Source organism: Channa argus, chromosome 11 (genome assembly GCF_033026475.1).
Source record: "Channa argus isolate prfri chromosome 11, Channa argus male v1.0, whole genome shotgun sequence".
In the NCBI taxonomy this organism is placed as follows: domain Eukaryota; kingdom Metazoa; phylum Chordata; class Actinopteri; order Anabantiformes; family Channidae; genus Channa; species Channa argus.
The window spans coordinates 26319510-26336843 of NC_090207.1; the positions used below are offsets into that span (position 1 = coordinate 26319510).

The 17334-nt window shown below is 39.2% G+C and overlaps 1 protein-coding gene across 1 annotated transcript in view; it reads right to left on the reverse strand.

Annotated features, from left to right (window-relative positions):
* Nucleotides 1-17334, reverse strand: part of si:ch211-158d24.2 (multiple epidermal growth factor-like domains protein 9) — a 28142-nt gene extending 10808 nt beyond the window's left edge. The window contains exons 1-3 of the mRNA XM_067521703.1: nt 16692-17334; nt 11558-11762; nt 835-974 (exon numbers count right to left, since the gene is read on the reverse strand). Coding sequence (XP_067377804.1) covers nt 835-974; nt 11558-11762; nt 16692-17220 — 874 coding nt within the window. The 5' untranslated portion in view covers nt 17221-17334. The remainder of the gene's footprint in view (nt 1-834; nt 975-11557; nt 11763-16691) is intronic.

A 17334-nucleotide genomic window follows, 5' to 3' on the forward strand; every position in this document is an offset into this window, starting at 1 on the left:
ATTAGTGTAATCATTGTAATGTACAATGAAATGCACTAAACTGAAAACTTTAACAAGTGGTAATGAAGCATTAAAATATAAAAAAATAGCAAAAAAAAAATAATTAATGCTGGAGATTTATTATGGCAGCATTGCTTTTCGGCATCCTTCATTCAGCACGCTGACTGGTCAGAAGTTGAAAGTCCTATTTACAATCCTTCTGATCTCTTCAAATCTTTTTTTGCAAAACTGAAACACATGGCAAATGTGTTAAAACCTATATATTCATAAACAGATTTGCACCTGCAACAAAATGCACAAACCTGTAAAATATTTACGTTTAAAAACTATGTTTACAGATACAAAATTAAGTTTATGCAATTGACAACAAATTCTCAATTGACAAATTGGTTATAGGGAGACAGTTGGATTTTTATAACTGGGGTCTGGAATTAATTAACATTAATTACAGTGTGTGATAGCAATATTATACAAGTGCCTATAAACTCTACTTATTTATTTTAATGAATGAATGTATTTTTGTAGTTTCCATAAATAATTTTTGGGATGGTCTTTCTGGTTTAGAGTCTAGAGCTTGATGCTAATAAGTGCAGAAGCAAAACAAATCACAAAAACAAAGTTAAAGATGTTTAGTCTCACTATGAACCTAAAATGATGAGGCATAGGAGAAAACCTTGCTCTCTCTTAGAGCCACAGTATGGAAAAGCTCAAACACCATCAGATGTAAAATCATTGGCCGTTTTAAATATTGTTTTCAACAAGAGCAAGCAGACTGTTTAATCATCATATTGCTATTGTGCTCCACTGTGTTAGAGCTGTCTTCAGCAAACTCACCAGACTGTGGATGGCAGTTGCTGGTGTGGTTGTGACACTGACAGGGCCGGCAGCCAGTGCTGCTGAAGTGGAAGAAACCCGGGTGGCACTCATCACACTTCGGTCCATACACTCCCATCTTGCATACACAAATCCCTGAGCTGAAAGAAACACAACAATACAATATGAGAATGGGGCACAATACATGGTCATAGAAAGCATTTCATTTAAAGCAAACACAACACTCAAGAAGGCAGAGATGTAACTAGATATCTGTATGCGCTTGTTTTTTTGGATCGCAGTCACGACAGCTGATATCCAGACTGTTGCGGTGATTCCACACAACTTCCTGCAGGTTCTGGTATCCATCCATCTGTTTCTTTAACTCTGTTCCAGGTATGAAGCATCTAGGCTGCCAGTTATGCTTTAGAGCTGCCTAGTCTGCTCATTAGTTCCTCCCTTCACATTAGGAAAAGTTGAAGATTGGAGACGTGAACCCTGTTGCATATTACTGATCGACAAACCCATTTGTCAGGGTAAGTAAATTTAAGTGATCGGTTAATGTAAATCACAAATAACTATCAGTCTATTATCTTGGTGTTGATTCATCTGGTCTAGTTGGGAGATGTCTCTGAAATGTCTGTTGCCCTACAATCGCAACAAATGGTTTTGAATTCAGTATGATGATCCACAGTATTACACAGGCTAATCCACAAATCGGGTTTTATTTTGATTGGAACTACTGTCTACCAAAGTAATACAACTCATTTAGACTTTAACACAACGTGGGTGCTCTAATACCCAAAAGGTGTAAATGTATCCACTTGTCAAAGACACATCTTCACATATGGATATGTCATTTCCTGAAAATAAAATATTAAAGCCACAAAAAGGAAGTGACCCATCATTTTCAGAAAGGAGTTTTGTTGTGGTGACGCATGATGTGAATTATTTGAATGGAAGAAGCTGAGTGGTTATAAAGACAAGCAGAACAATTGTCCTGCTATTATTTCACCCAACCAAGGTTTTTCTGTTAGTTTATTTGTACTAGTTATCTTGACAAATTAGTATTTAACTAACATTATTGTCATTTACCAAACAGTTTCAGGGACAATACCACCACTGTGCCAGAACATGGTTGAAACTGGTTTCCACAGAGCCTAGTCACAAAACAAACTGAGATTAGATTTAAATCTGACTAATGGAAAGTGGTGGCATCAGGACACAAAAGTGCAAGTACATGCCTAAAAAAAACACTGCACTACAAGTACCACTTCAAATTCTTTACGCAAGTTGCAGTACTAGGTACACAATCTAAAATGTACTTAAAGTACAAAGTAGAAGTACTTAACAAGTACTTATGTATGACATCAGCAGTACCAGGGAACTACTGGTGCTACCGTTGAATGACACAGGAAGTAGTAATGATGACTTTTCGATTTAGGCATTTTTCTAAAAACACTGGTGTCTCCCAGAGAACACAGATTAAGTTTGGTCACAATTCTTTAAGTACTTTAATTACCGCTCTATGGTGTCAAGCTGCAGGTAAGATTCATGTCGGTCCAGGCTTATTGCTTCATCAATGAGTCCAAGTGGATGTTTGTACCAGATGTAATAAAATTCTCTTCATAAACACTGAACAAACATAAGGTCACGGTGACCTTTGATGACCAACAGTCAGTGCATTCTTGAAGCCAAGTAGAAGGCTATGCCAATTTTGAAGAAATTACCTCAAGATGATATAATGGAAACAAAAAAGGTCACAATGATGCTCACCAATATGTAAATCAGTTGATTCTTTAGTCCAAATAATTATAAATAATGTAAGGGTTTAAGAAATTCACAGTGCAGGTAGTGCTTACATACAACATTCACAAACATGGGAAAAATGGATGTAGGGTCACACTAACCTTGACCTTTGATCTCTGACCACAGTAATCCAATCAACTCATCACTGAAGCCAACTGGATCATTGTGCCAATTGTGATGAAATTCCTTAAAATTGTTACTGACATATCAGGTTCACAAGAATGAAACAAATGGACAGACAAGATAATAATGCTGCTGCATGTATTTATAAAATAGGGAAACAAATTAAAAATGCTTGTTTAAAAATAAGATCACCGAGCTTTTATTTATTTCATGAGTTTTACATAACTGAGTTAGAAATGTGAAGGAAATCTCAGTGGATAATGCCTCCGGCCGAGTTAAACATCAGCTACATTTAAACTCCTCGGCAGTAATGCATCTCCCCCAGACTAGATGTGCACTCCACTATTATGTTTAATGCACTCATATGCAAAGGAAGAGGGAGAAGCATTGAGAGGTTTATTTGTTCGCAGACAAGAATCCTCTGTGGCCCTCTAATCCCTTCCCACACTTAAATTAATTTTCGAGAAAAGTGCGATGCTAAGTCAAGCTTGATCAGCCCTCAAAGCCAGACAACGGGCTCAAAAACATAATCTGGGGACAATAATTGCTGAACAATTGAAGTAAATCGAGAGTGACTGGAGCATTTTCCATAAGTGTGTGTGTGGGTCTTTAGACAATCAAGGCTTTGTTAAAACAATTGCACTTAATGCAAATATGGGGGCTTGTGGTGATGCTTAGTGGGGCATGGGCACAGCTGAGGACAAGACATCAACAGTCCTCAATCCTTAGGCTAAACACATTAAACACACGCACACACACACACACACACACACACTTAGGCTAAACACATTAAACACACACACTCAAAATACAACAAATGCAGTGCCACATTCATAATACAGCAAATTCCCAAAGATAATGTCTAACTGTAACTATTCTCCACTCACTCTAAGTTAATTGCTGGATTTTAAGTCCATGCTGTGCTTTTTGAGAAATCCATTTGGTTACCTGATAAGTAACCTGAGGAGTAGTAACTGTATTAGACAGTGAAGGTCTTCAGGTCAGATGTACAGCACCTCTTTACATTGCTTATCTCCCCTTACTAATGAAAAAGACATCAGACATTAAACTTTTCAAAAAAAGCAGAAAAACCTTCCTGCAGACGACTGCATGCAAGCTCTGAAAACTCTGAACTTTGATTTCTGGGATTTAATAACAGATAAAGAACCGAACACTTCCTCGATGAATTTGTGACGTTTTGATGATGAAAATCAAACAAGTCCAGCCTAATCTCTGCACTAATTTTCTATTTTGTCCAATTGCTGCAAATTTGATCTGCACTTTCAGTACAGTCCCTAGAGCTTGCTACTGCTACGTTGTGTTGCTTCCTTAATGTAAAATGCACACACATAAGCAAAAGACAAAATGCCTAGAAACACTGCAACATGCAAATAATAAAAAAACAAAAAGTTAAAGCAAAATGAGGCAATGTAAATCACAACAATCCCGAAAAGAATCAAACAGCATTAAAACAGCTTCTAACAAGGAGAAGCAGGACTTGCTGTCCTTGTCATTTTCTAATGACACAAACCAGAACATCCAGACCAACATGGAATCAAGACACACACAGACGCACACAGTATGTTTTTTTGCCATAATACACTCCCTAGCTGAACGTTTTACCTGAGTATCACAAAATCCTCTTCATTTGATGGATCACATTAGCTGCATTTGGACCCTAATTTTCAACTAATAATTGAAATAAACTAATCAAAATAAAATTTTATAGATTGCTGCTTAGATTAGAAACAACAGAAGCAAATATTGTTCCTTGACATGATAGATATAGAGAGAGAGATACTTCCATCTAAAGATTTTAGGATCCAATACTTTGACTGTAGAAATCATGCTGGAAATAACTGGTCTGCGGTCAGACGCTGACCTGTGGCAGTGTAACAATCTCTTATCTGTGTGAGCCTTAGTTTAACACCATGACCTGCAGCCTGCAACCCACCAGTTTCACAGCTGGAACAGTAGAGGGGGACTGCAGGGGGATGTAGGTGATCCTTGTAAGAGCAAAAATATTCTCTCTCAGTGATCAGTAATCTGGCAATTAATTCCTGCGTTCTTAGCACAGGAGGAGGGGTTTGTTATTGTTCTGGTGTGACCTCAGTACTGTGCTGGTCCTGCCAGTCTGCATTAGTGCTGTATAGGTTAAGTAGGCCAGTGTTACATGGGCGACTAAGCCTAACCCCATTCTGAGGTTACGTGTGTTGGATCAGGGCAGACGGTCACATATCTCTGCAACATGCTGATCGCCTGTTTAATAACTAAAAGGAGAATGGTTGTCAGAAATCAACAGGGAAATAACACTAAGCAGGTTTAGTTGCATTGCTGGGTATGAATGCAAATGCAGAAAGTGTTTATTCATCAGTGGTGGTAAAATTTTGTTGCATTCTAAGTCATATCCTCTAGCTTTTTATTCTCATTATTTCATAGATTTAGTGAGTGTGATGGAACAGATCATACAATGTTTAAAGCTCCTTTTCCAAATGCCCATACAGACACTGAAACAGACACTACACTGTCTGTATTCACAGTCTCAAGCCTGGGTTTACGTAGCTTGTTCACATGTGCTGTAGATCTCTGCAAGTGTCCACACATAAGCAACATGTTTCTTCATTCAAAAGCACTCGGTTGTGAACGTTAACATTTTGCTTTACAAACAGGTGAAATGAGTGGAGTCTGGGTGTCTGGTTAATTTCTTTTTGTTTTGGACAATAATGGAGGTCTACAGCACAGATTAACAAACTAACCCGGGCTGGAGACTGACAGATTCCCCATGAGTAGCAGCAATTCATTGTTGGTTAGTTACCTTTAAAAAGATCTGGAGCCAGGTACCAACAAACAAAAGATAAACTGCATCTTCTAAAAAGACCATTCAGTTTAGTCAAAACCTATCTAAACAAGTCGGTGGAGGTTGTGAGTGAACCAGGTCTTGTCACTTTAAAAAAAAAAACTAGACTGTCAAGAACCTGAAGTGAGTCAAGTCGCCATCAAATAGAAAGTTTTAGAGTATCTGGGTGACCAACCTTCTCCATAAACAACTGAGCACTTTGAGTGAAGGAAAACACTGGAAATTAAATAATATACTACTCTCTTAGGCCTCAAACATGGTTCATGGTAGTACATAAAATCTTTCAAGGGCAATTCCATACTTTGCTGCTCTTGAGTGTGTCAAGTGGAAAAATCTTAAATTGATACAAGCATGAGCTTCAGTCTAAGCATTAAACAGTGTTTGGGTATTTACCTATTTGAAGAACAAATGAACATCATCGCCTTTATGAAGATGCAATGATCTACTTCAGTATTATTTTCCCAATTTTCCCAAATCACACACTATTCCTTCAATCAATTTAAACAAATAAATAAAGAAAAATCTGAAAATCTAATAACTAAGAGATATTTAATCAAAGGCCGTCATCAACTGAAATGTATACACATGGGCCAGTGCAGAGAATCAGCGATTGCCCACCAGTCAGAATTCAGGTGTGTGGCTCAAACCCTGCAGCCCTGGGAATTTTGGGACATTTTGCTTTGAACCAATGAACTATTCCTGAACCTTCTAATTAGAAACACAAAACAAGTATAAGGAAGAATACGTATCGGTATAAAACTCCGTATTTTGTCTAGTAGCTGTACCCGGTGCCCACATCACCCCATTGCAGTGACATATGATGCAAACCTCTGCACCCACCATCAATATTTCATTACAGACTGGTGCCTTCCATACAGTACTCTAAAATGTCATGCCTTCAAGACAATGCCTGGAGGAGCTGACCCACATACAGTACTGATAAAATACTACAGCTCTTTTGTCAATTATTGACATGTCCTTACCGAATGCATTGGGTAATGTGTCCATTTTATATCACTTGACTTGTAGACCGAATGGGGGTCAAACGTCTGCTGTGAGCAAAACTGAAAAAAATGATACAATTACAGATGCCATTTGAGTTCTTAAGACTAAATTTCATTAATCTTGGTTTCAGTGAAGTCCCAGAAAAGGTAGAATTCAATAGTTGATGCCTATCGGGTCCAACAATTTGTTGGACTAGACTGTTGGAGGGATCACCATGGATAGTAGCACAGGTACATGAAATTAAAAAAAAAAAAAAAAAAACTAGCCATACTCAGACTTTTAGCCAGCACAAACATAAAAGTAACACCTGTAAAACATTCTAAAAGAGTCACTGCAGTTTGACTTGGATGCTAATTGAAGCATTTTTGCTTATCCCGCCAACAGGGCTATAGAGTTCACTCCAAACCGACTCCAAAAGCCAGGACAGCAGTGGCTATTCATTGCGAATGGAAACTGATGCAAAAAAGGTCCCACGCACACTAGTGAGATCTTGAGTGACAGTGAGATCTGCTCCCCTAACACCTTCCTGATGTCACTGACATTGATTGTGGTTTCGGGACAGCTGCAAAAAGCAGACAAGCAACACCGAGCAGGCAAAACAATAAAAGCAATTAGGTTTAACTGAGGTTTAAATCCAAGCATGGATTTGAAGAATCATTACACCACTACAAAACACACACTGCATCACAGCTTGCTGTGTATGGGGCAGCAGACCAGTTAGAGGGGCCGTGTGGGCGCCTGTCCTCCACAACCTTCTAACCACCAGGTGATATTAGGTCATTTATATAGCAACATACATACAAAAAGCTTTGTCCACTTGGGATTTGCACAGTGATCAGAAAAAAAATATGAACTAGCATAACTTGGCTCTTGTTCTTTCAAATCCATAAAAAAACTTTATTAATATAGCTCCAATTCAAATCAATTAATCTCAATGCACTTTACATCATAAAGTCAAGATTATACATATATGTAAAGAAAACCCAACAAATCCCTCTTGAGCAAGCCTTAGTCACCAGTGGAGAGGAAAAACTCCCCTTAACGGAAGAAACCTCCAGCAGAACCAGGCTCAGGGTGGGCAGCCACTGCCTTGTTCAAGTGGGGATGAGTGGAAAGTGGAGAGAAAGTCATGTAAATTCACGATCACTTATTTTTTTAAAAAAAATTGCGTGATACCTCCTTATCCTACAGGATTCAACGGTCATTCTTTCAAATGTGAGGGAGACTGTGAATATCAAGCTAATTATTTGACTAATCCACAGTCAAATAAATACAAGCACAAGTGCTTTTAGCAACAATTAAAAGAAGTCGGATGCCAAACACCACCAATCAATAATTTAAGGTTGCCATCATACAGGGAAATGTTTGTGTTCTCACACACACACACACACACACACACACACACACACACACACACACACACACACACACACACACACACACACACACACACACACACACACACACACACACACACACACACACACACACACACACACACACACACACACACACACACACACACACACACACACACACACACACACACACACACACACACGTCAGCTGGGGCAATGAGCACACCATCTTATCGTTATCAGTTTTTCTTATCCAATTGAGTTACTTAACAACCCTGGGCTATAAACAGAGCTTAGTTCTTGTTTGTACTGAAGCTTGGCCATTTCCCCATTTAATATAACCGCTGGGAACTAGGCTGGTAAAAACCACAGCAGGTTGTTTTGCAGCCAAAACTTTCAATTTAAAATAGACAGTAATGAATGCAATCTAATAGAATGGGAGAATACAGGAAGACAAACTTTTAAAAAAAAATTTTAAGCATCACTGCACAGGATTTTGATCAAATTGATCTTATTTTTCTTGACAGTAGAAATATTCTGTGCTGTGACTGTCACAGCAAATAAACATAAAGCTACTTATGATGCACACAGGTTTTATTTTTTAGGAGAATCTAGTTTGTTGCAAAGTTTAAAAATATTGAGAGATCATTACTCATATACAAGATGTCTTGCTGCTTCTAGGCATCCTGCTTCTTTGAGGTTATGAGAACAAACTGATCCTCAGGGTGTGATACTACTGAATGACTCTGCAAATTATTTGCTCTAGATAGAAGCTCTTGCACTTTGATGCTAGAACTGATGCAGAATTATGACATTCACATTAATGTTTTAGCTGGATAAAAATAGGTTAGATCAATTCCAATCAGGGTTATCAGATGGAAATATCTCCTTTTAATGTCATGTCATTTTTTATATAGCCAGCAAAGCAATTAAAACAATATCAAACAAAAGCAGTAAGTCAAGAACAAATCGAAATATTTGGTTTTCACATCAAATAGAACCTTTTACAAGGGAGGTCTGTCTGCCATAGAGTTATATATATTGTTCTTCAGTTATGTAATGCTACCTCAGCCAAAATGTAGCACTGCTTCATCACAGCAAACACTGGAAAAGAGCTCAGACTCAGCTGCACCTGTGTGATTGTGTATGTGTATGTACAACTTTTATCCTTTCTATTATGATTTGCTCTGTAACTATCTGAGCAAAGCTGTGACAAAGAGCCAGGATGTAACACTGTTACACAAAAAGTAACAGAACTATAGGTTGAAATTGACGAACACTAACAATGTCTTCTCACCTTAGGGTAGGAGGTGGACAACTCCCACATTTTCCCAAAACACATGAAAGCACAACTAAACTAATGCAACATTATTGTCAAATTGACTGGAAATAATGTGGCAAACAGTAATTTCCCTAAAACTAGGCTCCATAACATAACAACTTGATCATTTTCCTGTATTGTTTTTCCATATCACATGTTACTATGCCATGTTTATTATTTAAATTGTTCTTTGTTTCTGGTTATGAACAAATGCTAAAACAGTTATAGATTCTATGAATAACATTGACAATAATAATAGTAATAATAATAATACTTAAATATCTTTGTGTTTCAATTGCTGGATGGATTTTCATGTAAAACTGTACAGCAGTGGAAGTACGAATGAGCATGAGTCCTGATAAAAGAAGAGGTGATGGTTAAAACATTAACTAATGCATCACATTTGAAGTCTAAATTGGTCATCGCTGGGAACATGTGACAGCAGACAAAGCTAAAGCACTGAGCTTTATCTGAGCTTATTACTTAATGGGAAAGATACGTAAAGCAGCATCCTGGGGGGTCGGAAGGCAATCTGTCTAACTAGTAATATAAACTCCAGAGGGAGGGGGGCTAGACAAAGCTAACAGGGTTAGCAGTGATCAGGCTAAAATGGACTCTAATAAGGTGTTTTTCACTGTTCGAAAGCTTGAAGACCTAAAATGTTCACTGAGCCTGCACATTCACCTGATTTCCACTAAGCTCAAGCAGCAACATTCCAAGCTTCAGAAAAATGAAAACGACATCCCTTGTTTCCATGAAAGGAGTATACCTATTAGGATTTATCTTACGCAAGTCCATACTGTGACGTATTTTCCAGAGAATGACAACACAAATCCTCCACACACTGCACACACTGTCTCGAGCTGCCGAAAAGCAACAGCATTCCTTTTCATGGTTAGAGGCAGAAAGTACTGCTATTTTTACCATGTCCCTAACCCACACATGCAGCTCCTTACCCTAGTGAATGTTCCGGTGACTAGTGGATAAACTGCATCCAAGGATCTTTCTTTACCTTTTATTTCTTAGGCTTTGAATCCGAGAAGTTAGCAGAGGGTGAGAATTTTGCTACCCTCAGGGATGTCTGACAGGATGATAACCTTGCTCAATGGGCGGGAAAAATATTCTGTAGGTCAATGGCATTATGACAAACATAATGTCTGAGCAAAGCTGAGACCCAGAACATCTTGTCCCAGTCTTTAGAAGACACTGTAATAAAAACTAAGTCACAGCAGACAATCTGTTTACCTAGGCACTTTTACACACCACACATGACACATACTGTACCTGAAAACATTAACTAACACTCAAATAAAGATCAGCAGTGACAGGATTTGTTTCCAAGTTGAGGTCACAGTGAAATAATCAGCTCTCTTGTTTTCGCTGACATTATCTCAGTGACTCATGTGTACTTCCATGGCCATTAAGGCTAGTATTTATCCAATCATGTACTTTGATGTAAATCAGTCAAATCACGTGTTTGCTATGCAAATAACTTCACGTTCAACTAGTGTGTTGGGTTTACAGCAATACTCAAGCTCCAAATAGAGATGTGGATACACAACAGCGCTTGGTTGCCAATTGCTTAATGTACAGGACTCTTTATAGTCTTATATAGTGGTTTTCTACCCATTGGTACTCAGAGCGCTTTACACCGCTTCTCTTTCAAACATTCACACTCACACACATGCACACGAGGCAGCTGACCATCACTCACCAGCTGCGACGAAGTTAAGGTTCAGTTCAGTGTCTTGCTCACATCATGAAGTGTTTAGTGACACTTCAAGATGTGACCAGAGAAGCAGGGGATCAAACCAACAACTATGGAATTGATGGACGACTGCTCTACCTCCTTGCGCCACAGTCCCCCCAATATTCTCTATTCTATTCCATCTATTCTTTCTTATTAATATGTAAAGACCTTACAAGACATGTAACAGGACAATGACAAATCCATCTCAGAGACACAAGTTGTGTTTTCATGAGTTCAGTCAGGGAAAGGAAAGGACATGCGTGGCATGGAAGGTTTGTTTTGGTGGCAGATTCAGGAAATGAAATTACTTCAAAATTGTAATGGAGGAACAAAAAAAAATGGTGCTAATACGGTCTGTGTGATGTTTGGTGTTGGGCCACATCATTAAAACAAGTCACTAAAATGCAGTGATGATAAAATTAAATACAGTCTTTTAATTCAGTGTTATTGTAAATGCACTGATTTGTGCAGCTTTAACCGATGCATATACTGTAATGCTTAGCAAACATATACACTTTTACCTGTCACAGAGGTGGTCCACTGCACCGAAGGAGTCGCAGGAGCAGGGTAGGCAGCCACTGGTGCCATTGGTGAAGTGTCCCTCCTCACACTCCTCACACTGCAGACCAGTGTAGCCCGAGATACACGAGCATTGACCTGTGACCAGGTCGCACTCATCTGGTTCCAAAATCCCCTCGCCGCCAGTGCTGCAGTTACAAAGGGCCTCTGAATGGATGGAGAGGGGTGTCAGAATGAAACAGGAAATACAAGATATGTGGAATACTGGGACATATTGGCAGTGAAGTCTGAAAAACATTTTTTTTTGTTTTCGCTATTATGACTTTGTTCTGTAGTTTGGGGGGAAAAAATACTAATTTGGACCATGATCTGAAACTAAGCAAATAAAATAATTTTACAAAAGATTAACAGAGAAGTAGCAAAGCCAAGTCAAACAACCCCTGTGTTCAAATTACAGAGGAGTCAGGAAACCTGACCTCCTCCAGAAGTAGTGCTACATAAGCTGTTTTATAGCTGCCTGGCAGATCATTTCGCCATCAATAGATATTTCCCGACACCACTTTTTCCCAGACTGGGTACAAGTACATCATTTTGAGTACTCCCCAATACTGAGTACCGATACAAGTGTTTTGCTTCTAGAGTTGCTGCACAAGTTGCTGCAAATCCTGTAAGAACTGAAAATCTTGAGCGCAACTTTCTGTGAAAAGAAAAAAAAGAGAAGAAAAAGCACAAACAAAGCAAACATTTTGGCTGAGATCCTGATAGAGAAGTGCAGAAAACATAGAGGAATATCAAGGTACAATGAATTTCTAAAGCAAAGTGAACTACAGGCAAGATTCTAGTTAGTTAAAACCCTGGGTTTTCAATTGTCAATTATTTAAAAAGAGTTCTAAACTACAGATATTATTCTACCTTCTATTTACCTGTCGGGGTTAGCGTCGTGTCAGGGTCAGTATGACTACAAGTACATAAAGGCAGGATTGGAGGACTGGACTCGCAAAAGCCTTGAACATTGTTTTTTAAATTACAAAATGTGCTGGTTTATCTGGTCAATGTTAATGTCAATTAAAGTTGGACAAACTAAGAAATAAGAAATCATCTTACTTTACACGTATACGGTTATTATATGTGGTCACACAGAATCATTTCTGTACGTTTAAACAACAATTGAAGAACAAAGCTGTGTGTTTCAGAGTGATGTGCTCGCTTGCACCAGCAGAGTTTCCCTTTGCTCTTTGAATTTACACAAGAAACTGCAATACCAGTATAAAACCTGCAGAACTGGTTCCAAAGACTTTTGAAACTGTTTATTTAACTGTCAATATTAACTTATTTACACTAAAACTGCATCATAGTCAAATTGTTCATAGATGATGATCAGCATGATATATTATGACAAATCCTGCCCATTAAAAAAACTGGACATGATGGCATGTTTACATACCTGCCATAACAGGGGTATCTCACATGTGCCTATAAACACTACAGGGATGGTAGTGGTCAAGGTCAAGCTCGCACACTGAAAAAGGTTCATTCCAAACACAGAGAATGTTCTGCTGCCATATAAAGAGAGCGTGGCAACAAACAAGATTGGGCTCAAACTTCTGCGATTTCTTTTTTGAAGTTGTGTGGGAAATTGAATTTCATCCTCTGCGTTTCCCCAGCTTTTCTGTTGCGGAGCTGGGAGGCTGTGTTCTGACTTCTGACTGTTCTGACTCTGTGGTGAATGTTACAAGTGTCATCACAATATAGCTAATTAAATCATGTCTGGCAAGGAGCAACTGGTCTCCATCTAATTTGAACAATTTTAACATTTATTGCCAAAGACAAGATTACAGGTAACCCACACCTGTATAGGTATACCCATCCTGTAGCAGGCACATGTAAACAGACTGAACAGATCACAAGATGGCACCCACATCCCCCCAACAGTTAACACAGCATCACTGAACTATACCTTCTCTATATAATAACATATTGTGGTAAATTCTTTTTCACCCACACAACGGAAGCACTGACCAGCTCTGCACTATCATTCGTTTAAATCTGCCTTGTTTGTTGGTATCAACAGCCCCCTGGGAGCTGTAATTCACTTTCCTTATACATTTCTCTCACCGATCCAGGAGAACACGTTTCCTCACCAGCCTGCTTCTACTGGACATAAATAGAGCAAAGCATGATTTGCGCTCTTAAAAACAGATGCATTATTTTGTATTGGAAGTCCCATAATCATTATTTATGTCAGTCTGAAGCAAAGCTGATGAACCTTCTAAACCAGCTGTGTTGCAGATGAAGGATTCTGTGTTCAAACTGGTCCACCCTGAGAAACCAGAGTATATAATGACAGATATGTGGATGTGCATGTAGAGTACAGAGTGATAATCTATTATTCATCTGATCTCAGGTTAGGTGTGGCTAGTGATGACTGGAGGCCAATATGCCTTCACTCTGCGCTTTCCTGACAGACAAAGAAAATAGGCAGAACAAAAATGTTTATTGTGGTGTGCACAGATAGAATACACTCCCTTCGCTAGCAGTTAGATGAAGAGTTGAATTTGAATGTATTTTTGCCCCTGCTTCCCACTCAAATGATGATACTCTTTCACTGTTGCCTGAAGCTTTATGTAACTACGATAGGCATAGTTATGCAAGGCTGAGGAGTATACAGTCAGACCCTTTGCTACAGTGACATCCACTCAAGAACTGTCAGTCCTGATTATGACTGAGTTTGAGAGAGATCGAGCCACTGAATGTCTACTGTATAACCTCAACACACACTCTACACTTCATTCTAAAAATCATTTTCTACTAAGTGTGGGAGAGGGGCACTGTGGGGGGTCTGTAAAGCCTCACAACAGGTTTGATGTAGATAGGACTAGACCTATGTGTATTAGAGAGACAAGAGGTGAAAAACAGGCCCAGCTCACATCCCTCCTATCTAAAGTGGTGTGACAGCATGGCTGGTATTCAGTCACAGAATGTACAGAACAAATCATGTCTCAAAACTTCTCTCCTGCCTGTACAGTTAATTAAAAAAAAAAAAAAAAAAAAACGAGCAGTGGGTGGCATGCCTGCATGGCAACAATTACCCTACTTTGCATTTTGGTTCTAGCGTCACATCACATTATTAGCTGTCAGTATTGTAAGATGTTTCACATGCTCTATACTGTCTCTGCAGGTCTTTCCCCTGTCAGAGAATGTAATGGCAACTGGGAGAGGCGTTAACCCAGGTCACACCTTTGTTGATGTGATAATCACGGGTGGACTAAATGACTGGTATAGAGATTCTTGCTTTCAGTACCATGGCGTTTCATGTATGAGCTAAAATAAAGATGAGGCTTTCATTTTGATTTCAGGGTGCAAATAAATGATAGTAACACTGATTAAATGAGGGAAATGCTAGACACCCCATACTTCATAATTCACCTACAATAAGGACAACAAAACATGAAAGCAAATAGAATGTTGGCAATTTGTTTTCAATTTTTTAGAAAATCTGCCATTTGCTTAAATTATGTTTAAAAATGGTGAAATGCCCATCAACAACAATTTCCTAAAGCACACGGTGCTTTCTTGTAAACCTAAACATGTTTAGTTTTTAATCACATGAGATAAAGAAGCAAATCTTCACAACTGAGAAGCTCTAAACAATGAACGCTTGCAGAAAGAAAAAACCTTTCTACTAATGTGAATATTTAGTTAAAATGTAAAGACGGTTTGAATTGAACAATTAATCAAAGTCACAGAGAGCATTGACTTATAAATTACATCATAGAGTAAATATTCAGAAGCATTAAATTTCTATCAAAAAAATATTAGACCGACTGTCTGGCTTAGGATTAAATGTATTATTATTATTATTTATGAATTCAGTTTACTAGAATGTTTGGTACAATCAACATTATCATCAGACCAATCTATAGCCTCCTCCAGAGCTGCTTCTTTGAAATCAGGAGACAAACCAGCATTTGAAACATTTATGACCGTAGGATACTAAAAGCAGCAGTTTTGATCTGCTTCGTATCCCCCTGCTTATAGTATGGTGTAGCGATCAAAGAGTCAAACTAAAAACCTTGAACTGACTAGACCCCTGATGTAAGTGGCCAATGTCACTATGAAATAAAACAGGCCAGATTTTAGCTTCTAGCTTGGGGGCATGAACAATTAGAACATACTGTGTGCTGGGAAGAAAATGTACGTTTTGACAGAGAAGAACAGCATTTCTAAACACTATTCTTCATCCTATAGCGCTATAGGATTAATGAGCTCCAACTCTTGATAAGAAAAGGGAATGTGGCCTTATTTTCTCTGCTAATACACATCTATGGCCTGTGCAGACTTTGACAACCATTAAAGGACCATGTTGGACAAGGTCCCCCACTCTGGGCGGCCGTGTTGCCTGGAGAACAACACATCCACATGGAGACTGGGATGTGTGAGAGGAGGGGCTGTACTGTCATTGCTCATTCAAGGCTTAGCCTGCCTGGCCATTTTGGTTGGATGGCCTTGTTCTCTATCTGCCATTTAAACAACAATAGAGGGGCTAAAGCCTCTATCTGAGCAGCTCACTGCAATTTGCAATCAACATTAAACATGTGCAGTATAACACAAGAGGATAGTGGATATGTAGGGATGCTATGTGTCAATGATTGATTGGATAAAATGACTGAACAACAACAGAATCAACGTTACACCCCCTCATGGCCCCCCTTTTTCCAGCCCACTGTAATATGTGGCACACTCATGCTATAATAAAAGCCCCATTGCGAGATAATACAGGCTACACAGTAACGTCCACATTGGAAAATTGTAAATGTTGAATTTATTAAAGTGGGATTTGAGGATTTACTGATTCTTTAAAAGGGGTACACTATGCAATTTGAGGGGTCTGCCCATTGTTGCAATCTGGTTTGTTCGGTCGCTCTCTGCGTCAAAAGCCATAGCGCGGCTATCTAGCCTACACTGGATGCTTTCTGTTTTCGCTTTCTGAACGTGACATATCAATAGTATTTCAAGCAGTCCTATGTTTTTTTTTGTTTTTTTTTACCATTGCTGAGCACAATTTACAACAGCTGAAACATCTGAATGATTTTGTTATCATTGTTAGGTGTACGTATTCAGAATGAACGCACTCACCTTGATTATTCTCTATTGAGGTAATGGATGTGCCAGTATTATCTGCAGCCCAAGCATCGTTGGCTGTGCGCTGGGAAACCATGGACACCATGGTCTGCAGCGTTTTCTCCGGAGCAAAAAGTGATGTTTGAGCATCGGCGGATCTTTTGTGTACGCCAGTTAGCCTGGAAATCGGCGCCGCTATTTGCTCATTAGTAGCTGAAATGATCCGAGTAGGTGGAGGAGAATGGAAGGTGCTTGCAGGTTTAGATAGGGGGCTGGTAGCGGTAGCGATCGGGCCGAAAGAAACAATGGCAGGCTGCGGCGTGAGTGCGGTTAGAGGCCCGAGAGCAGGTTCGCTCTCGGGTATAGAACGAGGCATATCGGTGTGGAAGTTCTCCCAGGTGACGGAGGCTGAGCCGGGCTTCCTGGAGATAGGCGACGCATCATAAGGGCTGATGCGAGGTGCAGCTTCAGAAAATCCAATATATACATGCAAAATAAATAGCAAAGCCAGAGATATGTACATCATTAATGACGTTAACCTCATATTCGGTTTCAGCTCTCCATGTAAGCCCCAGTGATGGTCTCTATCAGACCTTTCCCTGAATGGATACGTACTCCACCATTGACGTCCCCTGGCGACGTACGCTACTGTTTGTTG